General features: G+C 41.0%; 1 protein-coding gene across 11 annotated transcripts; it reads right to left on the bottom strand.

Moving 5' to 3' along the window:
- Nucleotides 1-1779: 1779 nt before the first annotated feature.
- On the bottom strand, nucleotides 1780-24741 carry csde1 (cold shock domain containing E1, RNA-binding). Of its 11 annotated transcripts, none has more exons than XM_034696155.1 (21): nucleotides 24561-24727; nucleotides 19984-20643; nucleotides 18696-18960; nucleotides 15970-16168; nucleotides 15747-15856; nucleotides 14816-14902; nucleotides 11691-11788; nucleotides 11524-11605; nucleotides 11283-11411; nucleotides 11031-11156; nucleotides 10715-10930; nucleotides 10050-10220; nucleotides 7110-7268; nucleotides 5806-5913; nucleotides 5031-5209; nucleotides 4829-4941; nucleotides 4602-4721; nucleotides 4337-4515; nucleotides 4057-4220; nucleotides 3804-3936; nucleotides 1780-3445 (listed from the first exon to the last, which is right to left on the bottom strand). In XM_034696155.1, exons 3-21 carry the CDS (start codon nucleotides 18819-18821, stop codon nucleotides 3398-3400), a joined length of 2547 nt encoding a protein of 848 aa, XP_034552046.1. In that variant the 5' UTR covers nucleotides 18822-18960; nucleotides 19984-20643; nucleotides 24561-24727; the 3' UTR covers nucleotides 1780-3397. The 11 variants fall into 11 exon arrangements, with proteins under 11 accessions (XP_034552046.1, XP_034552047.1, XP_034552045.1 ...); XM_034696156.1 differs by having other exon boundaries at nucleotides 10080-10220; nucleotides 24561-24689; XM_034696154.1 differs by having other exon boundaries at nucleotides 10080-10220; nucleotides 15690-15856; nucleotides 24561-24689.
- Nucleotides 24742-26137: the final 1396 nt, after the last annotated feature.

Consider the following 26137-nt stretch of genomic DNA (forward strand, 5'->3'; position numbering starts at 1 on the left):
AGTTGGGGGACTATTTTTGGGGGACTTAATACTTTTACTACATCTGAAAGAAAAATATCATACTTCTGACTCCACTACATTTTTATCAGTGCTCTAGTTACTCACTACTTTATCTTTGAAGTCAATTGATGAATTTTCTTTTCTGAAATCAGATCCGAAAGACCGTAAACTGTGGGTGTGCTTGTGTTTGGTTTGTCTCAGTGGTGTAGCCGTACCTCAGTTGAGCGTAGATCAAACGTTCTGCAGATCAGTGCGTTCATTTAGTCGTGGTGATGATGGCTGTGACTGAGAAGGATGATTATTCTCTACCTGAGCACCACGGCCATATTTTAAACCCATGTTTGAGGTTTTGAAATAAAGATTGATTGTTTGTATTGTTGTAAATCTCTGATCTGTTTACCACACAAACTTCATCACAGCTACAAAACATCAGCATCTAACCTGAGAGAGCATGTTGAGGTTTGGAGCTAACACACTGCTTTGATTCCAGATGAACATTGTAAACTTGTCTGTGCTTGTAGTAACTTAGTTTATATTTCATGGTAGACTTTTTAGATATGAAATCATTATTTCTAGATAAACAGAGTGGAGCAGAATGTACACCCATGCGTTCTTGACTGCACTCGTGCTTTGTGAAAATACGTTTAGAGATATTTTAAAAAGTACTTTGAATACTTCAGTATTTTTAAAAGCAAGTACTCCAGGACTTTAACTCAAGTCATAATCTGACTGAACAACTTTCACTTGTATTGGAGTAATGTTTGACCAGGAGGATCTATACTTTGTCTTCAGTAATGAAGACGGGTACTTTGGACTATCTTATCTTATCTTTATCCACCGCTGTATCTGGAGAGTCTGAACCAAACAGCATCAAGGTCACGTTAATGTTATGCATGGTCAGATGTCACATCTACCCTGTATTGCTAAATGCATACATTTAATATGTTTAATTGTTTTAATCATTCACATAATTTAGGTTAAAATGTCATATTGATCTGTTTTCTGTGAATAAATATATTTTATATTCTTGCACTTGAGTGTGTAAATGTTGCCTTTCAGCAACACTCATGTGCAACAGTTTGTGTGTGATTGGTCGAGGAGACAATCTATCTTATGGGGATTTTGAGATGTGCCATTAGTAAAAGGATCAAAACTTTTTTGCACTAAGCTGAATGATGTGCCCTCTTAAAAAAAACAGATTCACCTCTGTGGAAACTTAAAACTGGAAGAACCCTGTCACGGTCGTCTGCAATGGAAAAGACATGTAGGCTTTTGCATTTCTCGTATGGGAGTTTGAGAGTGTTTGAAGTTTGCAAACTGCCACCATTAAAGACTTACCTTTTCTCTCTGTGGAGCACTCAGGAATGAATGTGCATATTTCTAACAATGTCTTTGAAGAGCTACATTAATCCCGACTAAGGCTGCCAAGTCACAATTTCATTGCTACATTAATTTGAGTGTTTGCAGTAAACACAGTCGAAGTCTGAATTTATCACAATAGTTAGGATTTAACTTTTTTTTGTAAAGAAGTGATACTCTGTCAGTAAACATTGTTGTTTAATTTATGATGGAGGCCTAGATAGAACGGAAATGCTTTTATCATTTTGATACAGCCAGTTTTGGCTACAGCTACCTGCTACCCTCAGATTAACTGTTGCTAATTTAGTGTGGAGGAATATGCTTCAGGATGTATTCTATATTCAGGAAGAACATGTTGCAGACACCATGTATAAAACATGATTGAACAGCAGCAAAGACAAAAAACATAAAACTAACAAGCAATGTTTAATTTTGATTTATTGCACCTTCAATTGTTATCCCAATGTTACACTCATACTGTGCAGGCCTAATCCAGACAGAACACTCGTTTAGACAGCTTTACTTTGACATTTTTCTTGCAGTTTTAAAGAAAGCATACTTCAAGAAATGAGGGACAAATCCAGAACAGCCCATGATTTTCATAAAACTTTAATTTGTTTCATTCAAGACCATTAACAAAAGAACATGAGAACCTCTGTATGTGGTTCAACTGAAACCCAGTGATCTCCAAAGTTGAAATTAATTTTGACTGTAACTTAATGTGCAGAGGCACAACAGCATACCCACCGAGTCTCCGGAGCACAGTAACTGATTACCTGATTCTGGATGCTTTTTTTGTTTGTTTTTTTTAAACTGGATTTCTAATACTTTACCTCTCTGCTTTAAGTTAAATTTGTTTCGTTATATCTCAAGTTTGAACTTTCACTAAGAAAAAAAGCACACATTACATACAGTATAGTTCAACCCACAGGTTTGGGATGCATATCAGTATTATTTCTACTAGAAAAGAAAGCCACCCTAAGATTGTTCTGAATATTTTGGCGGTTGGCTGGGAACAGAGGATACATCTAATTTTTTCTTTGTTTTTTTTTATTTTCATTTTATTTTGCTTGTAGTTTTTAGGCACCTTATTATTCTTACTTAATTCAATATTAGCAGATTGAGTTTCAATGGAAAAAAGCAAAAGTATGTGCAAGAAAAAAAACGTAGTATAAAAGAACTGCAGATATAAGATGCCACGAGGAATTCTGCACCTGGGAAAAAATTGCTTTAGTGGAGCATGTGAATACCAAAAAGGTATCTAAAGGCTCCAGATTGGTGAAGTAAATCCCATTAGATTAACTAGTTTGACATTCACATACATCACATACATCACACGCACACACACACACACCATGCTTTCACTTCAGCTCTTCAATAAAGCATTTTAAAAACTGCTCAAAAAACCGAGCAGAGAAGAATCCTCAGTTTAAGCTTGCACGTATGAGAAATATGATCCTCCTTATGGAGGGAACTTTGCTTTATGCGTCTTGTAGGAAAGCATACAGTAGTGGAAACTTTATAATGAAACCATTTCAAGTTTCCAAGGGTAAGCAAAAATATGAGAAAGAAAATGGAGCAGACGCTTAAAGACATGCCAACAGCCGCACTCGCTCAACATACAGGACTGAATACAGGTGCAGAATTCCAGACAAGCAGATTCAAAGATTGGGACAGACAGCCACACAGTCATCACTCTGATTTAGAGGGTCAGGGCCCTCCGAAACAAATACCTCCGTTACACACTATAATGACTTTAGGATACATCACACACACGCACACACTCAGAGACCCCATGTGCACCGCAGTTTGGAACTCAAGTACAGCTTACATGGGAGGCAGGGAACAGTGGAATGAGAAAAGTTCCCGCGCAGGTATCAATGGGGACAAAGATTACACATGCCGATTACCGTATGTGTGCGTATGTTCTGTGTATGTGTTTGTGTGCAAGCATGTGTCAAATCATATTCCCTTGTACCCCGCTGTTGCCCTTAGGGACAAATTCCAACAACACCAAACAGGGTGGGCTCTGTATTGCTCAGTCGATGACACCAGGCTGACGGGTCTTGCGCTCCACATTAAAGCCCTGCAGAAAGACAGGACAGAATCAACCAATGTTACAGGCCACAAAACAGTAGTTTCTACAAGTTAGTCAAAGTTTCAGGAGACTTTAAGCTTTTATGGGTGAATAATCTCAATCCAGCCAGTTAACAAGATTCATATTCCACTGTCAGAAAAACAAAAGTCCTAACTTGACTTTTTATGATCAATGCTTATATTCAAGTGAGTAGCCTTGATGACGTAAAGACAGCTTTCCTTTGATTCGCAACTTTAGATTTACAATATTCAATATTGACATTAAGGACTTCATCATCACAAGGTCTAATCCGATAAAAGCAGCTACCTCCTTGTAAGGGAAAATGTGATTCTGGTAGAGGTCGTACCTTTGAATTGTCGGGACCACGGGGCTGTCTAACAATGACGAGGCGGGGAGCACTGGCATCGTCTAAAGTGATGCTCTTCAATCTGTTCACCAGACGATCAGGACGAGGAGTTGCCACCGGTTTAGGCCCCTCACTGTGACGGACAAGAAGTAAAGAGCAGTCAGGATCAACTCTGAGCCAAACATTGATTTCCATTCTATAAAAGATCAGGATTAGTAGACCGGGTGTCTACATAGTCTGCTGGAGTCCTCACCTGACTCTGCGCACATTGCAGGCACTACATTTTCCTGTGCGTTGATTAAGGACGACTGAGAACTCCACCTCGTCTCCGGTCTGGAGCTCCAGTCCATCTTGCACCTCTTTGACATGGAAGAACAGCTTCTTGCTCTCACCAACTTCATATGTGATGAAACCAAACTATGGAAACAAAAAACAGCAGATCTTTAGCATTCTAAACAAGCATCCATGACTCGAGCATGAACCTTGTTTGAGATGTATGCGATGCATTGATAATAAGCAGAAGTGATCCCCACCTGGTCTTTGACGCACTCCACCATGGCTCTACGCTGAGGGACAACATTACATGCCATCTTCTGCCCAGTTTGGGTTACCGTGCACACCTGGAACTTTACAAGTTCACCTTTCTGCAGACAGTCTGCCTTGTTTGCCATTCCCATGATTCCAAAGGGATAATTCTGGCCCTTAGTTCCACCTGGAACAAAACGTGACATCTGAATTTAGCCTCCATGTGGTGATTTAAAAGTTAGTTTAACATACACTTTGAAATTTGACACCAACCTTCCTCAGTGATTTCAATAAGCCCTTGGTATTCTGTCTGTGAAGGGTCCACACTGCGCAAGGGACGGATAACTTTCCCCATCATCACTGTCACCACAATATCATCACCAATGCCGTTCACTGAAAGATTCAAACAGAAGCATTTTATTTACACGCGTTCACTCCTACACCTTCTATGTCAGCAAACATTACAAACAATGTGAATGAAATAGTTAATGCACTCATACCTGCAGCCACTTTAGTAACCTTTTCAGCACTGACTTTGTTTCCTTTCCCCTTAGAGAGAGTGTACTCCACTGTGTCACCCAACTCCAAGTTCTCCAAGTCTCCACACATTTCACTGAAGACAAAACAGAAAGTCCTCTTAATGTAGTCACAGATCTTGAAATGCCACGCACAAAACCAGCTGCAGGAATCTCAAATCTGTACCTGTAGTGGAAGAAGATCTCCTGGTCATGATTTGCTGTCTCAATGAAGCCAAAGTTGTCCTTCAGAGTGGCGACAAATCCATGCAGTCTCTTCGTGTTGGATGAGTTTCTATTGAGGACTCTGATGGAGACAGCACTCTGCTGGCCAGTTCGCTTCACTTCATTGATTGAGAACTCCACCTTAAAAAAGACAGGAACATTAATTTTACACAAAGAGGGAGGACAAAACATGAACAGAATCAACACTGCAAACAGCTACTGAGTGATGGGTTACATCAGGGGTTCCCAAAGTGTGGGTCAGGACCCCCTGGGGGGTCGTGAGATGTCTTCCAGTTTGTTTTTTTTATTGTTTTTTGTTATTTAAAAATAGTACATTTTACCCATCACAGTGAAGAACTGACAAAAATAGTAGCTAAACTTGAAAATAGAAAATGTAATGAGTTTTCTGCCTTTCTTTGTTGCCAGATGACTCCGAAGTTTATGGTTAGTGAACAGTTAATCATCAAAAGCATGAGTAGCAGGTTAATTCATAACGGCACATGAAACACAGACACGTGCTCATATAGGTAGACTAATTTTCTGTAGACCAGCTAAATGAAGCCACATTAAATCACTTTGAGGGACAGTGAGGGTCGCGAGTCTTTGGCAGCTATGTGTTGGGTAGAAAAGTTTGGGAATCCTTGGGTTACATGAGCAGCAGGCCTCATATTGCACAGCTCTTAAGCCCATCACCACCAAGATCAAATAATGATCGAGAAGTATGTCTTCATATTTACCTTATCTCCAACCTGTGGCTGGCCTCCTCCCTCCAGGTCCTTGGCATGAAATGCCACAGTGAGCTTCACTCCACAGTCTTCATATGCAATCGTTCCTTCCTCGGCTTCCTGAAAATTTTAAACAAAAAAACAGAACAACATTGAGTTTCCAAAAATGAATGATTTGAATGTTTCGTCCCTGCCCTGGAGAAGCAGATTATCTCATCAATGCTGCAAGTGTTCCTCAGCGAAACCTGCGTGAGCTTAAGTTGACTTACGTGATTCAATCTGATTATTGAAGATCATTTAGCTGATTAAAAGATGGAGCGCAGAAAGCCTACACAAGCATCAGTGCATCACTCTGTAACAACCTAGAGGGTTAGTCATGCTTTACTCTACTGCAGCAACTCCATGTTACAGCCTACAGTGTGGGGCTGCATAACTACAAAACAGTACATTTATGTGTGGCATATTAAAGCATTACAGTTCGAGATTCATAGAGTACTAAATAAGATGTTCAGGCTGCTTCATCACAGAAAATACACCAAGAGTTTTATGTTCTGTGATCTGTTGTTGTGTCTGGCTGCTGCTTTACCTTCATTCCTCTTTGGTCCTTTGTTTTACATTTAAAGTATTTAGATTAAATCACTCATACAGGGGCTGTTACATAAGATTTTTTTTTCGGAGGGAGCAAACACTGAACAGTCTTTTCCCAAAAAGCAAACTAGAGATTGGGATTCCTGTTTCATCAGTAATTGTGCAGCCCTACAACACACTCAGTGATAGAAAACTTTGAGCCCACGTTCTTAACGGTTATCAAATGGTGATCAAACACCATGCTGTCAATTTATGAGTAAAGGAGGCAATCAGTGAGTCTGCAAAGACTAACCTTTTCTACAACTTTACCCTTTAAAAATAGAGAGAGACAGAAATCCATCACACTGGCAAATACAGGAATTGTTTGCCAACATAATTGTTGATTACCGACTTTAAGATTGTTTAGGTAAGGTCTAGGAATCAAAGAATTATGTCTTAAACTAAATGTTAGTTAATATCTTAGCTTAATTTTACGTTTGTTTGCATATTTATCATTAACTTTAGCAACTTTATTACTACAGCTTCATGCAGGTCTACGTCATACCTTGTCTTTTTTCTAACCAGCATGAACAGGATGAGGTTGTTGGAGGAGAAAGCAAAGAGGAAAATTAGAACTTAAAATTAAAATAAAAAGGTTGGGAAGAGAGGCACCAGACGAGGCTACTGTTTCTCATTTAACAGAGGTGTTTTCTTATGTAACGGGACATCACACGGGTGCAATACTTTACCTTTTCCTTGCTCTTGGTGGGACTGGCATTCTTGGCTGCCATAAGCTCCCGCTCCACCACACCCATAAAACGCTGCTCAGACTGGGTATGGAAGGACACTGTGCCCTTAGGCAGCTTCTTGATGCGCACTGCATGATTCCTCTGAGCTGACAGCATATCCTGAAAACAACAGGACTCTCACTTTAGTACATGCACATTCACATGTAAACATCATCAGGGTTCCCACTCTTTCATATAGATCATTTTCAGGACAGTTTAGCAGAGATGAGAGGAACGCATTATGTCCATACACAAACATGCTCCTTTCTGTGGAAGTCTGATGTGCAGTCCATGTCTTTAACCATGAACACGTGCATGCTTAGATCTGAGTACAACAGGCTGTAAGATAAGAAGCTGCATCAATGACAGTATTTGTTCCCCCCATCAGGGACACCAACTTAAAGAGAATAGAAATCTTGATGAATTACAAATTTGCTGTAATCTTAGACATTCTGATATGTAATCTTTTTCTCTTGTATTAGCTTTGACAATGTTTTACTCGCACTGTATGCAGGTGTGCAGTGGCTGCTGCTGAAGCTCGTGCTGCAAGTGTCAGACGAAACAAACGGGTAGCGTGCATTTTAGACTCAAATCTTCAGTTTTTGGGGGGACGGAAACAGCTCCGTGTAGCGGAGCTTGTTTTACTAAGTGTGCAACTACAGCAGGTTGCACATTTATTAACATGGATTTATTGTAGATTGTTGTCACCTGTAACCACCTGCATGAAAAACGCAGACAGCAAGGTGAGAATACTTTCAGCTGAATCCAAAGTCCCCATGCACAGTGAAATATCGTCGTTTAACGCCTCGTTTCAGTGTAAAAGTCCTCTAAACACGTGCGTAAATGGTCTTAATGTGTACAGCGAATGTCCATGGTGCATTCACGTACTACTCAACGCCGCTAGTATTTAGCAGTTCTTAGACTTGCTCAGTTTAGCGGTATTTCATATTCATTGGCGTCTAATTCATTGTCAAACTCTCCCAAAAAATGCCCAACACACATTTGAAACCGAGCCAGAGTTGAATCCCCACAAACTTTACCTCATCGCACCGCAACAAGCTAGCGCCTAAACTTTAGCATCTGAACCAAACGTGCAAACCAATTTAACGTCAACCTTTTAAAACACGAGGGAAAACAACTTTAATCTATAGTCTAATAAAAACAACCAGCAGTGAATCACATTTAAACATTACATTTGTAACATTAAAGGAAGTTTCGGCCTCTACAGTTGTTACCTTATCGTCATCCATCCTGTAGATGTTACTGTGAAGCGAGGGGGCGTTTACACGTGCAGCCTGTACTTAATACTAAGGTCTCTAATAGGGATGTTAATCAAGTAATCGAGTATCGACTAATTGATTGAGAATTTACTGGAACACATTTTTTGTTTGGATTTTGTATCACGTGAAACAAACATCATGTGGTCTCATTTCGTTCAACTATAAGGGTGGTATTATACGTTTAAAGCAGGGGTGTCAAACGTGCGGCCCGTCGGCCAAAACCGGCCCGCCAGAGATTCCAATCCGGCCCGCGGAACGACTTTGCAAAGTGAAAAATTACAAAGACATAAACTGCAAATTTTCAATAAAAATACAATTTCAAATATGTCCTCTGGGGGCCGCATAAAATCACAGTGCTGATGGAGCGCCCTGAACAGTGCTCAGGGACTTTTTTTCTCAAGGTAGAAAATAGATTACTTGCTCTTTGCATAATCCGGTTGAGATAGAGCAATATAAGATGATCCATTAACTACTAGCACTAGCACTACACCCCTTCATACAACACTGTTCAGCAAGCAAACTGTTCATGCTGGAGCAGAGGGGTCCAAAATAATCAACTTTACCTTGTTCATTATTATAATCTCTGTTCCTTTGCAGTAAACATTACACTGTGTCAGGTGACTGGGAAACCTGTGTGCTCGGTGTGTTGGCAGCAGGTTTCATTGCTTAAAGAGTAAAATATTCAGCCCACTATGAGACTCATCATGGCAAAAAATACAACAGCTGTTTTTGTAGAAAGATAGTTCATCAAATGTGAACATTTTCAGAATGTACTTGTACTTTCTTGCACTAAAACAAAGTGGCAAATTTAGAGTGGTCATTATTTATAGGTTATTATGTTATGATTTTACTGGTGCGGCCCACTTCAGATCAACTTGGGCTGTATGTGAACCCTGAACTGAAATTAGTTTGACGCCCCTGGTTTAAAGCATGTTTCGATGTGAATCAGCTGACTGAAGGTGTTGGGTACAGCGGAGACGCTCAGTCGGAGGGGTGCGGCTCTGCCGGCTGACTGATTATGACCCGGTTGCTCTCCAGGCTGACACCTGACCACGTTTACATGCTTATTTTTCTCAATAAGAACGAGTAGACAGAAAACTGGACACAGAGTCCGAAATATGTTTCTGTTCGGTTCCCTTGTTGAAGTCTGAGCCTTCATTTTTATGACTGTATGTCCCCAGACAATATGAGCCTGCTAAGCATGTTGATATTCAGCGGGTTTAATGTTTTGAACACCTCAATACTGTCAGTAATATACACTGTCCTGAAGGAAAATTTGATTCAGAGGAAAAAACGCATTTGGCATTTTTTTTTAAACATGGAAAACGTTTACGTTTTTTAATGATTAATCGATAATTGATTGTTAACATTTCCAAAGATCGATCACAGAAAATACTTGAAATTAACATCCCTAGTCTCTAATTGATATGATCGTTTACATAATTTAACCCATTTCTGTGCAACTTTGATGTGAGATTATGATCATTTTTAACTAATTTAACGGGACAGCACAAATTTTTACAGCACAATTAGCTTTTTCTCTCATTTTCATGTGTTTATTATTATAATCCCTGTTAATGATCCGAATGTACTCGCTAAAATAAAGACTCAGAATACATACTTTGGTGAAAAGCTTATGAAGAGGACCTACAGGCACAACAGTGAACTCCACTTCATCAGAGATGTGCAGCTGGCTCTCCTCAAGAACTTCACTGAAGTGAAAGAACATCCTCGCATCCCGATCCACACACTTAATAAAGCCAAAGCCATCGCGAATGGCCGCAATCACTCCCTGCAAGGAGATTGGGTGACACAGTTAACGTATGAAAAGGCATTTGTTTTGGTTTAAAAAGTGGCAGTCCCTTTAAAATAGTCATTGACTACATCTTGACTACACTACAAGTAACACAAACGATGTAATTCTAACCATTCAGGAGGTTTGCAGGGAACCAAAATTAAAATGCAATTTTTTATACCTTGTCTTTTGATGTGTACTGGTGTTAGTGTCATAATAAAAACATCATATACATATCTAAATCATTGTAGCCCATTTGTTTGCTCATTTGAAAGAATTTGTTTCAGATTAAAACTGAAAACTTTAAAACTATTTGCAGGAAATAACAGTTTGTATTGACGTACAAACTGAAGTGAATGTATTGTTTGAATCTGAGCATATACCATCCTTATAAAAAGGACAAATAGGATGTCAAACATTTGGTCATATGAATCATATTTTAGCCTTACTCTGAAACTGCACAGAGTTTTGTTTTTTGTTGTTCTTCTCACCATTTCTCTGGTTTCCTTTGTAAAGTTGAAGGTGTCCGGGTAGATGTCGATGTTTGTGGCCCTTTCCAGTTTGTCTCTGCGGTCAGTTGAGATGTTGAACATAATGTGGTCTCCCTCCAAAAGAGTCACCTTGGATTTCGTGTCCTTCTCCCCAAACGGAAGCTCCTTGTCAGTGAAACCGATTCGGGCACTGATACGACCTGGTAGGGGATCATTCTGTGGGAGGAGGAAGGAAAATGCTTAGGTCGTGCTTTTTACAGCCCTTAAACTCATCAAGTACAAAGTGTTTCATTTGCCAGATGTGGTTTCTACTTGCCTGGTTTTTGGTGGGAACCTTGGGTATAACCTTGATGACGGTGCCTTCAAACTGCTCAATGCTTATATCCTCAAAGATGACTGTTCCTTGGGGGAGCAGCCTAACATCTGTGGCTACTTCTTTACCCTACAGCCACAAGACCATCAGATACAAACAATGTTATAAAAACTTTTTGCAGGTTATTATTGGTCAAAAGTAGGTATGTGTATAGTTCAACAGTTACAGGAGAGTGTTGTGGCAGTGAAGACCTACATTTCGATCCTTAATGGTGAATTCAACATCATCTCCAGCCTGCAGAGCCTCCAGATCCCCCTTGAACTCGCTGTAGTGAAAGAAGATCTCCTTCACCACATCGGCTCTCTCAATGAATCCAAACGCCTCCTGAAATACATCACACGGCTGGGTTAACACAGAAATCAGCTGTCAAAGAAAACCAGACTATGTCCAGACTTGCTTTATGAAACAGGTCTATGAGATGATATCAGTGCCTTACCTTTGTAGCACACACCACACCCTGGCACCTCATTTGCTTTTTCTTTACAAGCTGAATATTACGAGCGCTGACTGCACCGGTACTAAAAAACAAAAGGGATGCATATGAATTTACTTGCAGCCTAAATGACTAATCCTAACTGTAATAAGACTGGCGTCAAGTCTTACTGCTTGTTGGTCTCCATGTAAAAGCTGACTTTGTCGCCTGTGTCCAGGTGAATATTCCCCTCCACATCGTCAGGAGTGTAGGTGAGGTAGAACACCTCCTGTGGAAAGTCGATCAAAAGACATTAGGACACATGTTTCAACACTTTAGGTAGTTCAAATCTAATAACATATCTGACTCAACCATGAGTGAGCTGTGAAGATTTGTGATGTGGGTGCACAATAAAACCTGCAGCTCTGAGAAGCATACGGTTGCATTATCATAGACAAACATCTGCCTCCACCATGTAATTGATGTGTGCTCAGGTTTGCAAATCTTGACAAGCATGGAACCAGTGACTAAATATTATTGTAATAAATTAAGTTAATGAAGGTGCAAGAGCAGGACCAAGCCTTAACCACACCTTCAATCACCTGACGGGCCAACAGACGCCTAGTCATCCCCCTCCACTCTGTCACCCTCCCCCTCCTGTGCCTCCGTCATGTCTCTATCCAATTCTAGGTGCAGCCTGGGTCGTGATCAGCTCCAGCAGAATAACGCCTGAGACAGAGACAGAACCCTGATCCAGAGTCTCCCTCTGCCCAGACCCACTTAAAAGGAAACAACCTCCTCCCACTGTCACAGAAATCTGTTTCTGAATTATTTTAACGGATACCGGTGTGGTGAGGTCATTGCCAGTAAATGAAACCTTAAATTCTCTATTCCTGATCTCACTTAGAAGGCTGTGCTGGAGTTCAACCTTACGTATGATGCAAAACATGATGCATCCACCTCAAATCTAAGCTTGCTGGGCACCAGTTAGACCTAACAGTTATAATTCCAACCTGCAGACCCTTTCCTCCATGTCACTCCCCTCACTATCTCCCAAATCCTGCACTATCCACCATCCTATCCTGTCTGAATAAAAGGCATAAAAGCCTCAAATATAGATATAAAAACATATCCAAGCTGGCTGGTCTGGTGCAGACTCATGAAGGATATGTGGAGGAATGAACACCTGCACCTCCTGTCAATACATGAGCAATCTGCTCTCAGGCAAGCAGAGTGTCGTCTGACCTATGTCACATCCTGCACTCTGAGTTTGAGCTCTTACCATCTGGCAGATAAAGAAAACCATTTTTAGGTTTTAGGTTGAGCAATGCTTCATAGTGTTCCTCTCTCTGACTTATTTATGTTGTGTAGTATGCAGAACATGTACAATATAGTTAACTAGCAATGTGTTGTTCGTGTTTGTCACTGGTATGCGCTTCTCCGCAAACATGGTTGTTTACTTTTGCTTGTTTTCATTGGTTTTTCATTAGGGATGTCAACAATTAATCCACTATCAATTAACTGATTGTTGAGAATTTACTCGAACACATTTTGGTTTCAATTTTATATCCTGTGGAATAAACATCATGTGGTCTCATATTTAGTTTAGCTATTAGGGAGGAGTTTTACGTTTAAAGCATGTTTCGCTGTGAATCAGCTGACTAAAGGTGTTGCTCACAGCGGAGACGCTCAGCTGGGGGCTGTCACTATTTTTTTTTCTCCGTCATCGGACTGATTATGACCCGGTTGCGCTCCTGGCTGACACATGACCGCGTTCACATGCTTATTTTTCTCAATAGAAGGAGTAGACAGAAAACTGGACACTCCGAGTCTGAGTTCAGTTCCCTTGTTATAGTCTGAGCCTTCACTTTTACGACTGCATGTTATGAGATTGTGAGCCTGCTCCACACGTTGATATTCAGCGTGTTTAACGTTTTGAACACCTCAATACGATCCGTAGCTATTCAATGCTGTCAGTTATATTCATTGTGTTGTGATGGAAAATTTGATTCAGGGGAGAAAACACATTTGGCATTTCTTTTTTACATGGAAAAACTGTTACGTTCTTTTAATCGATAATTGATCGTTAAAGCTGGGGTTGGTAATCAGATTTAGATACACTTTTTGTTATACTGGTTAAAATGATCTTTATGTCCTGATGGCAATCAATACATGATGTGTTCTTAAAAAAGAAGGAAGAAAAGCTGCTATCTACAGCCAGAGTAAACCTGGGAAAACCCCAACCAATCAGCCTTTTTTGGGTGCCAAAATTTTAAACCATTCAAATCCTGTCCTGCCGTTCTGCCCGCCTCCTGCACATACATTTCCCCGGCGTGCACTCTGTGTGCCCGTCTCCTGCCGCTGCTTCCCCCGACTCTACTGACTGCTCCTCTGGCTCAACCTTGGGCCTGTCCCCTCTGACCAGATGAGGTGCTTTGCTCAGGACTGTAGTCCGGATCAGAGTCTAAAAAGCTCTCACCACGGGGGCTCTGACAAGCAGAAGAATGAATGACATTTACTAAGTCCTACAGAAATGTAGATGTATTGTAGCGTCCGTCCGTACACTGTAGGGATGACGAGCCGATTAATGAACACGTTGATCTTTAATAACCGGTCACTGTCGGCCGTGACCACGACAACCAACAAAGCAACAATCAATGTTTGAATGAATGAAGAACTTCTCCTCTTGTCTCTCCTCTCTCCGGCTCGCACACTCTACACCTCTCCTGATGCCTTCACTGACTGTCAACACTGTAGGAATTAAGAGCATCTACACTGAACACATTTAACAAACAGTAGAGCTGTTACAGTTTTATATGTGTTATAACTTTTCTCCTGATATCATGTCACCGGTACAACTGGATAATGCTAGAATGACAGTTGTAAGTACTAACAGCAGCCATATTTATTTGTGTTTTTAACTTTCACTATGATAACGTTTTGGTGAGGACTGGTTTTGAATCAGTCACCATCATATGGTCACAAGTCAGTGGCGCTCGTGCATGTGAGCAGGGGGGGGGGGGGGGGGGGCATTGTTTTGGAGGAGCTCCGAGGGAGGAGGGGAGGGGTTAGACGGAGTCATGAGGACATGCTACATTCAAATTCATGCTAGTTTTCCGAGACTGCCAACCCCAGTTTTAACATTTCCAAAGATTGACCACAGAAAATACTTGAAATTTACATCCCTATTTTTCATATGTTAATTGTAGTTTGGTAAATACATGTGCCCAAGAGGAACTTCCATTCAGAGACAATGAAGAGTTTCACATCATGTAGCAATAATCAAATAAACTTAAGTCCAAGCAGCATCTCTTACCCCGTTTCTTTCATAACAAACGCTGCCAGTGGGAACCTGGCCAGGAGCAGACTTTCCATCCAAATGCACAGGGATTGATGAGACAACCTGCAGAAAAGTGGAAATCATTAATACACGGCTCTGCCAAAGTGAAAAATAATACTCACAGCAAGTAACAAAGCCTGAATAAAATACTAATGCAAAATAAATGGATGGAATGGCTGAATTTCAAATGTCACAGCAACAAGTATATCAAGTGTCACAGGTGTGGTGCACCATCCACAGGACAGCAGGTTTGTGCTTTAGTGTGACCTACATATCAAGCTCTAGTAGAGTCTCCTAACAGCCTTGGGGAGGTACATTGTTCTCTGCATGTAAACATTATGTATAATGTGTGTACATTACAACAAGTATATTTACGTGTATGTTATGATTTGTAAATCATGACCCAAACACAGACGTCTGTAATGACACAGCTCTGAGTGCTCCTGCTGATTTAAGTTAACACAGCAGCCGTCAGGATGATAAAATAAGTGTTAAAGTTTCTGAGGATGTCATCTGTGCTTCATTAGCTCCTCTCAGTGTTCACAGCACTGTTTTAGAGATATATACACCAGCTACATGGATCACTTGACCATATTTGTTCAAAGACATTCCTCTCTTTCAGCACCCATGTGTGTCAGCACAGCATGCCAATTAGAAACCAAATTTGTGGTAAATCCTGATTGAGTAATCTGTAATTTAGATGTGGGATTATGGGTGGAGGGGAGGGGGGGGTCTTATTTCACAACGCACTTTCAATTACATTCCCCAACCCACAGAAACACAACGGGCCAGTATAAATATCAAGTTGACAGACATGGACAGAACCAAAAATAAAATGGTGTTCCTTAACTGGATGAATATAACCATGCAGCACAGTAAAGGGATAGGCGTGCAGGTCTGGCCCCACCTGGCCCGAGATGCGCTCCTCTGGCAGCACCTCTGGCTTTATCTTAAGCAGCTTCACTGCTATGGGCTTGCCAGTGCGCCTGTCAGAGGAAACCTCAAACTCTACATCATCTGAGGAGAGAGGAGCAGAGGACAGACGACACTTAGAACACTTGTTTCAAAGATAAACACAGAACTTGAGTTTCAGTAACAGTTTTAAAGTAGTTACAAGTTCAAAGACTCACCTCCTATTTTGAGCTCCTGCAGGTTACCATTGTACTGGGAACAGTGGAAGAAGAGACGAGCCTGGCGTTCAGAGCACTGGATGAACCCATAGGAGGTCAGCAGCTTCTCCACCACACCAGTCTCCCTAATGCCAGGCCCTGTGCCGTTGGCGTATGCAGTGTGCCCATTGTTATGGAGCATGCCAGGGTCAAAACTCATCTGGGGAGGAAGAGGAGCAAGTGTGAAAACAAGTCCAGCAGTGGATCAACATGAAGCAGGCAAAAAAAAGGGAAAAGGCAGATTAATGTGGTGTTTAATGCCAACCTTAAAAGAACTTAAATTAAAAAAACACTTCAAACATGCAGGTTCTGCAAATTTCAAGAGAAGTAGGGGGGAATAAAAGGAAAGTAAGGCTACAGAGTCCTCTGGGGGGTTCTGGTCTTCAGCAGTAGAGAACACAGTAACAATGTCTAAACACAATGTCAGTTTTACCTGTAGCATAGACTCAAATTAAAAACGAGAAAAAATAGGCTGTGGCACTTTCTGCTGTTCTTACAAATGATGTGACGTTTACTGATAACCAAAGATCACTCAGTTGTCATGTGATTAAGACTAAAATCACCGAAAAACCAAACACTTTATTTCATGCATAAATGTTAGACACACAAATGTTCAAAAACTCTTCACTTTCCTTTACAAAGCAACCGTTAATATAAAAATCTGACTGCTTCATCCTGGTTTAACTTCACGCAGCTACACACCATGCTGTTAGCAAAAGTCACATGACCACAGCTGCTCACAGGGCAGTCAAAGTCAACCTCAGCTCTGCCGAACATGCCCTCTTACTGATCTCTGATAAAGCGGAGTCCGCTTGTGTTTTTTACTCCCTGGGTGGGGATGGCAAGAGACTGAAGAGGAGCGGGGGATAGGCACAGGGCCGGTAGAGGATGAGGGGGGAGGGCCAGTGTTGCGAGCCACTGGAGGTTCAGAGGAGCCCCTTTCCATTTCTGACACTGGGGTTAGGACTGGGATATGCTGTTGGGAGGAGGCAATTGCTTTGAAAAAGGAGAAATGTCATGACTGGTTTACATTTTTTGACAGGTTGTCCCAAGTTGACTCCTGTCTGAGGAGTTCAGGTTGCTTCTCCCTGGACACAGATAAAGATTTCCAAGATGCAGAGAAAGCAGGTCATAAAAATCAAATTTTCCTGATGCCATTAGTCTTAAAACAATCATCTGAAGTTTTTTTATGTGTTTATTTTCACAATTTGCCCGTGTCTGTAGTTACAGCTGGCTAAATAACATGATGTATTTGCCACAAGTTTAAGGGTTATTTTGCCGTAATTACTGCCTTACGCCCAAGTTACTTTCTCTCCTTTTGCGAATACGAACATGCTTTTATTTTGAACGGATGCAAAGGTTCCAAATGAAATGTCAGTATAAGATTTTTTTTTAGCACCCCCTGAAAAAGCACGTTATTGCAATACTGCTGATTCAGGTATGGAGGTATTACTTGGGACAAGTACATGAGGAGTAGAGCTCCAATACTTAGATAGTTGACTGTAATCTTATATGAAAACAAAGAGGCTAAAACGATCAGCAAATTTATTGTAGTGGGTCGCCTATGTGAGGGAAACACTGGCAGTGCATCCTTACTTGTAAAATCTTCACCTGCCGCCATGTTTGTAAGCCTCCTTTCAGCTGCAGACGGAAGAGACGTAATGACGGCAAACAAACGCCCTCTGCTGTTTGAAAAGGGTACAGCCTTTCATTTTTCACTTCACGATTTGACTTTTTTAAACTCTCAAGGTTCTCTTACATCCCTCTGATTTCTATGCTTACGCCTAACCAGTTTACATCATTCATCCTGCCGATGCATCAAATTTTGGAGGTCCAGCATATAAAAGGTTTGCAGTGTCACACTGACTTCCTACATGCTCTAGTGTACAAATATTTCAGAAAACCTTCACAACCTCCACCAAACCCTGAGGGAATTCTAACACCAAAGCACCAAGCAGAAAACCACAAGACCACTCGGTACTGAACTCTTTAACATGACAGTAATCAACAACACTACCAAGTAGTAGAAAACACTTGTGCATTTACTACAAAGACAGATCTACAGAGAAGGCAGAATGACATCTGAAAATATTGAACAACATCTAAAGCATCGCCAGCGAAAGGGGAAGTGGTTTAAGTGCAGTCTTGCAAAGGTTACTCCAGGTAAGGTGAAATAAAACTACTGAAGATGGAGAATCAGAAAATGCAAATGACAACAGTGCATCTACAGTGGACAGAGAGTTGGTGATGGATAATGGGTTATGAGGGGGGTCCCAGAGCAGCCTCTTGTTTTCGGCCCTATCACACAAATCTACATAAAAACCATCCGTCAATTTCCCCGGGGACCAATAGGCATTGAGTCTTTTTTTTTTGTATTCAAGTATTTTCGTGGAATCAGCCATAATTCAGTCCCACGTGATTTGTCGGTCTCATGGTAGGAGTAATTTTTATGGATTGTCGCAAGTAAAACTAGGATTTCAAAATAGACTTTTCTGTACTTTTAACAGTCTAGTAACAGAACACCCCTCACCCTGCAACAAAACCCTGAGTAGAGGCTTGTCTCGGGAGCCTGGAAAGGATGAAAGAGGTTAGGCCATTCACAGCAGAGAGATGCAGGGCAAGGTGGGTGGATGGGTGTTCAATGGGGTGGGGCACGAAGAAAAAAGAGGTGGGAAGGTGGAACTTACGGATCGGCCATATGGCGACAGGCTGAGTCCGACAGGGGAGGTGCTGCTCAGGTCAGCGCTAACAAACGCGGTGGGTGGCGACGCAGGCAAGGTAAACTCAACAAAGCCTTTCCAGGGGCTGCCCATTTTTTCCCATAAACTCGGACCAAACTTGCACTTGCTGAACTTGTTTACTGCTTTGATTGTTTTTTTTTTTTTTTTTTTTGCTTGGCTGTTAAGTACTAATTCCTATGTAACCACCCAAATGATACACACCGCTGGATGTCTGCAAGGGTGAAGAGAAGGAACAAACACAACGGGTAAGGCAGATAGGTCAGCCAGAGTGCCAAGTGTCACAAACAAAAGGAAAACAGCTGTGGGCTCCTAATCCCCCAGAGAAGGCCGAAATCAGGGGGGTAAGACTTGAAAACGAGAGAGGAGGAGAAGTGCGGGCTGGGTGTGGGAAGGCAATCAAATCATTGTATTACTGAATTGAATAACCAGTTTAACCGTTTGAGGGGGTGGAAGTTTAACTGGGCTTTCTTATACAAACAGCACTGTAGAGGTCACTGGCTTGATAAAATCACTAGTGAAAGCTAGTGTAATAGTTTTGTGTATGGCAAGTTGCATAATAGGGCTGCAACTCACAACGCTTTAAATTTCATTTTTTGGTTCATCAGCTGTTAGTTTGGTCTGTAGCATCAGAAAAAGCTGCAAAAATGTTGTGTATTTGTTTAAACCAAAAAATGTCTAGATAAATGTAACATGGAGATACTACAAAATTATTTAAGATCAGGATGTTTTTTTGAACCAATTTTTTATTTCCTGTTGCAGCCAAAGGTTTGCTTATCAGTGCAACTAGCTGCTCCACACCATCACTGATGAATATGTGGGAGCTCAAACTACTGTACGAGGTCACAACTTCAATGAATGTTAAAAACGTGATTGTCGTTCAAGTAAACAAGGAGGAAATATTCACTTATTTGTTTTCAGGGTTAAAGAAGGAAAACAAACTTCTGAATTAAAAAAAAGGTCCAAATCAGCACAGCTGGCCAAAAAGAGTCAGAACTGTTTCACAATCAGTGTTTGCACACCTGGATATTTGGGGGATGGGTGCAGGCATGTCCAGTTTCTGAATACCATCAAACTTGTGAGATCAAAAGTTTTATCTGGATTCTTAAACTGATTTAATTTCAGCAACTTAGGGAGGAAATTATTCAGAATATGATCAATGAAATCACAGGAAAAAAATGTGGATAACATTTGTCATCAATATGACACGTATTGAAGGGACTGTAAATGAACCCACCTTTATTTGTCGTCTTGTTTCTTCTAAAGTTCCTGCAGGTCTCTTCACGCACACAGCTGAACACACACACACTTGTTACAAGTTTCTGGCACGAGTTCTGGATGGTTGCATAAAGCAAAAAAAAAAAAAAAAAGTAGGGGGGAGAAATCGAGCGCAAAAAGGCAAATGCAGGTGTAACAACACTGCTTAGAAAAAAGACAATGAAAACAGTGGGAGAAGTAGAGGGGGAGAGACAGGGGAGACTATGGGGGGAAAAAAACTAGCAGATAGCAGCCCACTCCACACCCCGGTGGTGAGTCGGTGGTGTGGTGAGGATGAGGAGGGCTAGGAGCAGCGTTGGGACGTGTGCTTTGTCAAAGCTGTTGAGTAGGCACAAACTTCTGGTTTCAGATCAGTTGTCTTCTCAGAGTATGCTTGGGCGCAGGATTGCTTCTCTTCCGCGTTTCGATTGGGCTGATGTGCGTCGTCTTTGGTCGTTTCAGGATTTGGTTACTTCTTGTGTTATTAAACCCTTGAAGTGATCCTTTATTTTGTTTTTCCGCGTGTCTTCGGTGTTGCAACTTTGCTTGTTTTGGAAGGTTTGTCTTCAGTTTCTTTGTTGTGATCTGAACTTGAAGCAGTTGCGGATGGTACAAAAATTCAGTTCCGTTTCACTTCATACTGTTGGAGGGAAAAGCACATTAGATTAGCTTTGCAGAAGTGATTCCTCAATCAACAATAAGGCAGAGGCACTGGACGACATTGTCTAATCATTGCACAATTTCTGTGTTGCGAAGCACAATCACAGCAGCAGAGGGTTCACTTTGAGATCTCTTCATTCTTTACCCCCAGACTCACACGTGTAAAAATAGGCTTTCCTCAGATGCCTCTGGATACAGACCACAATGTCAAGCAGCTGACACGAGCTGTGGCTCAACAAGTCCTCTGCATACTTCACCATTCAGGCCATGATACGTTTGTTGATGTTGATGTTGATGTGTGTGTGTGTGTGTGTGTGTGTGTGTGTGTGTGTGTGTGTGTGTGTGTGTGTGTGTGTGTGTGTGTGTGTGTGTGTGTGTGTGTGTGTGTGTGTGTGTGTGTGTGTGTACATTTTGCTAAACTTTGTGAGACACTGATCTCCACCAGGAGGTAGTAGCAGAGTGTTGTTGACCTAAATTCAGTGCTTTGAAAACAAGCAGGGGGAGCCAACCCTGGACACATGATATCTATTCTGACTGTGTTGCAACGTCTCCCAACCCTTGGACTTCCCAGAAGGTTAGACTCTAACTCTGAAATGCTTAAATGGATTCTTCGCAGTTTTGAGGGGGTTTTAACTTTAAAAGATCAGATGTCAAATCCAGATTAGCAACATAAAGACTTTTTTTATATGGATTCGTTTTGAAGGGGATGAATACCGACTCCCAAAAAGCTGAAGTGCCCAGTGACAGACAAAACTAAGTAGTCAGCTATCACAAGATGGGTCGGCTAAGTGGGTTAAAGGTTGTGAGCAGTGAGAAGAGACGACTCCAGTGAAAACAACCTTGGAGGGGAAGGGATTTCATCTTCCCCTCTTTGCAGCATTGATGACGCAGAAAGAGGGAAACTGTACCAACCACTAAACCGCCTGCGCCAATTGGCTGCTGCAGAACTTTCTAACAAATAATGAAGTACAGTTCAGCTCGGTAATCATTAAACAAGAGGGATGGGGTGACTATGCACAAGAGGAGGGCTCAAAAGGACAAAGATAATGTAAACATCTCATGGTACAAGCATGATTTTCTATTATTGATTAGTTAGGTCTGGTTTTCAGCAGAATCTGAAGAACAGGTGAAGTATCAAGAATGAAAATATGCCAAATCGTGGCATATCCTGACAACTTCAGTACCCATTTATGATCACAATTACTTGTATAAAATCAAAATTAAATATTAAAGTAGTTTGTCCAGACTGGGGCACCGTAAATAATACAAGGGCATCACTGAGGATGCGTGCAGACACTAATGAATGGCATTTCTCTCTCTCCAGTAATCATATCTACTTTTGATGTTGGAGAAGTATAGAGATGTTATACTCAAATGTTTATTATTTAGAGTTTAAAAAGGAGGGAAAGTTGTAAAAAAAATTTATAAATCTTTCTAGATTCCTTCTTTAAAAAGGTACAGTGGATAATTTTAGCGGTATTTAGCTGCACAGGCTAGGTAGAGATGTAATATTCATTTTTATTTTTAAATATATATATAAATATATATATATATTGTGTGGACACGAACGGATGAACTTGTAACAAGAGTTTTGTATTTACCGAGTGGCTGAGGGAAATGCACAGGTTGAAAGATGACGAAGACGACGACGAAGAAGAGAGTGTTTGTTGTTGTGCGCTAAAGAATATATATTGGTCGGCTTTTCCTTGGTAAAAACTTGCCAAATGGAGGATTATATTTGTATGCATCAGAGCAGCTTCTTGTCCTCGAGTGGCCACGGCCTCTTCACTGATGGGAGGGGTGAGCAAGGGAGCGCTTCAGTCTAGAATCTGACAGCTAGATATCACTAAATAATCCCATTACTACAGACGCAAAAGGAAAATGTCTAAAGTCAGAAAACATATAAAATTGCAAGCAAACTCCTGCAGAGTCCTGTGATCAGTCCCATCAATCCTGAGAAATAGGCGTTAAGAAATTCTTCTACAATTTTAAGTCCCAGCAAAAGAAAATGTGCAACATTTAAATGCAGAAGAAACTTCATGGTAGTGTTGTGGGGATCAGGTTTCATAGCCCCTGATCTTGATTGTTTATTATTGGGCAGATGCTGATCTTCAGTTACGATCCAATGCTTGTATTTCTTAGGATAGTAGACCTGCAAATTATTTTTTTTAAACTAAAAGATGTCCTCAGATTATTCCATTTAACCTTGACCAGCTACTATTGAAGTAATACTGCAGATCCAAAAGATGGCAATAATCTGAATTCTCTACCACAGAGATAGTCTGGTTGTCCAAAGTGATAATCTGTAATGAGGATTTCTCTAATCTTTGTGGCCTCTTCGCTCTCTTAGGGTTAATCATCCTTCCTTTTAAAAAAAAGGTCCAGACTTTGTTGCTTTGTTGCAGCCGCCTTCCTCTCTGTGAACGCGCCATCATCCGTCCCATGTTACGTTTTGATTATTGAGTCAACTTGGTAGTATTGAAGGCAGCTCTACTGCTATGCTCCTTCAAAACAATCATGTTGTATATAAGTATATGTTGGGGCTGTTTCTGCTTACTAATTCTGAATTATGTTAGCCGCTTTGTTGCTAATGATAAGTTAATTGTGTGTCCACAAATGAAGCTGATGAAAATGATGAGGGAAGATATTGCCCATCACCGATCAATGAAAAATGTTGGTTCTGATCCAGATATTGAGTTCAGATATATTGGGATACGCTGCTTCAAGAGGTCTGTTTGAGCCTCCTAGCCAACAGCTATGTGTTATATGCCTTTCATTCAAGGCAATCAAGTCCTTATTTGGGCAAAAACTGGTAATCTTAATATCTTCTGAACCGTTGCGTTTGAAAATAATTCACACCCCGTAGAGTGTGTGTCGATGGAGAAATGCGCTACTCAGACCCAATTTAATTGGTGTGTATGTGGTTTCTGGTGTTTCTGCGGCCAGCCTCAAGTGGGTTCTCAATGAACTGCAGTTTATAATACTTCCACATGGGCTTTATTACTTTGAGACCAGAGGTTGCCTCTTGGTTCTGATCCAGTTATTGAGATCAGATATATGGGGATACCCTGCTTCCAGAGGTCTGATGTAACAAAGTCCAAATGGTTGATTTAACCCAAGTCCCGCCTCTGACAGAGCAAATAGCCAATCAGGGTTTAGGATTTCGGGGTGACGTTTGGGGTGGCCAATCAGATTTTAGGGGGACCCCTGTCAGCCCTGGCCACCTGATCCGTCTGGTACGCCCTTGAGACCCGAACTACACTGAAAACAACACATTATGGTGTTTGTGTTGTGATTTCGTCAAACACAGAGAAGCAGAGTTTGAATAAGTGGATCAGACAGAGACAGACACCTGACATACATCCTCAACACGAGCTATGAAGACTCACAACCAATCAAGGTCAAAATAGATTGTAGGTAGAGTAAGCTTCACTTTAATCTCTTACTACACTGATAACGGAACGATAAGGTTGTGTGAGCTAATAACACGAGGACGGGACAACAAAGAGGCTATGAGGAGAGACCGCAGGCTCGACTCTAAAGGATAACAGCGTCCGATGGAAAGACGTCTGAAACACGTGCTGTCTGTTCAACACACAGAGAAACATGAAGTTCTCCATCAGCAGCTTTAAACTGTGTATTTAAAGAGGGCGTCCGTAAGGCTACGTGGCTAGTAGCGGCTACAGTTAGCTCGCATGCTGCTCGGTCCTTGTGTGATTTATGGTCAGGAAAAACACGGCAGCCCCCACCCAGGCCCGAGCTCTGCGTACGACTTACTGCGAGACAACCCGTTCAATTTTAAACACACACTTTATGAGAAAAGACACTGTTTCAGTTTATCATTTCAAAAAAAGTTACAGCCATTAAGTGATTAAGGAGTATAAATTAAAAACTCACCCCAACAGCTTTCAGCACTGTCACCAGCGCCGCTAGAAGCAGCACGGCACATTACGTAGTGATTAGGGAGGCAGATATCGCGATATTTGTCAAGGTTAGCACAACCAGAGAGCCTATGGAGAGGGAGAGTGGACGCTGCCAAGCTGCCCCTGATGGGTAACCGGGATAGGGATTCCGCAATGATTCATGGGAGACAGGGAACAGAGTTTTGTTTTAATCATTGGGAAGTCCTCAATCATGATACGAATTTTTAATGCATATTTACAAACACATACTCTCCCTACTTTCCTAACTTATATTCTAATATTCCGTTTTTATTTTTCAAAAATTCACCTTTTCATCATTGTTTTAAATATTACTCCCTCTCTGATTAATCTTTTTTTGTTTTGTATGTAGATATTCTGTTCTACATTGATGCTTTGTCTTTGTGTTGATTCTTTTCTTTGGAGGGCCACTCAACAAGCCTGCTCCTCCTGCACATAGCATGTCAGTTGTTAATTGTGTTATTGAATTTACTTGTTATATCTGGGCTCGTGTTAATGAACAGCAATGTTTTGTTTTGTTATTTTATATGTGCAATAAAAAAAAAAAAAAAAAAGTGGGACTGACTACCTAGGACCCAAGTGGTAAGGGGGAGGGGCTGAAATTAAAATATGTTTTCTACCACGCTTTTCTTTTCTTTTGTTATAACTGCAATAAGATAACTAAAATAGTCTGAATATTAAACAAACATTCAGAATTCCACGAATTGTCATATTTTCATAGCATCAAGTGTGGCTGAATCTAATTGAAAGTAAACTGTAGGTTTTTAGAGTTTTAATTTACTTCATGAGGTTAGATTGTACCAAATAATGCCCCCTTTTTGTTATTCATCAAGTCACTTGGCTTCAAATAATCTTGTTTAGAGAGGTGGACAGTTTGAAGGTCAATAATGTGCAGTTACATTTGAAGAAATTGTAAAATAAAGAATATTGATATGTAGCTTAGATCTGAGTCAGTTAACCAGGATAGTTTTAAGCATATATTTATGTTTAATGCAAATAAACCAGTATTATAGCAGCAATGTTATATTTTGTAAGGTTGGCTGTGGTGATGGGGACCACTCAGATATCTTTTCAGGGGCCCAGAATTCCTGGCGACGCCCCTGTCCTAAATGATCATGTTACCAAACAATATAATATATTGTTTAAATCTTATGATTTATATCTGACTTCATCAAACCAATATTTACCAGTTCACGTCACCTGAACTCGTAACATTCAACTTGTAGCTCTCGACAGTGACTGCTCTTCTCCTATTTTAGAGTTTCTGAGGCCACACGTTGCAACTCTGGGGTGTATTCAAGACTGAAATCAAGTCGGGGTAATGTCATTTAAGGCCACGTTACCGCAAGATTCAACCAGGCTGTTCACCCCTCCGATACTGACAAAAGCGAAGGAACCTTATATACTGATTATGTGTTTGATGGCTGATCAATCATGTTCACTTAGTTCATATGGATCAAGATCCCTCTTTAAGTCCTGTATGTTCTACAACAAGGACTTCTTTAATGCTCTGAAAGGGTTTCGCAGAACTAT

This window comes from Notolabrus celidotus, chromosome 11 (assembly GCF_009762535.1).
Source record: "Notolabrus celidotus isolate fNotCel1 chromosome 11, fNotCel1.pri, whole genome shotgun sequence".
In the NCBI taxonomy this organism is placed as follows: domain Eukaryota; kingdom Metazoa; phylum Chordata; class Actinopteri; order Labriformes; family Labridae; genus Notolabrus; species Notolabrus celidotus.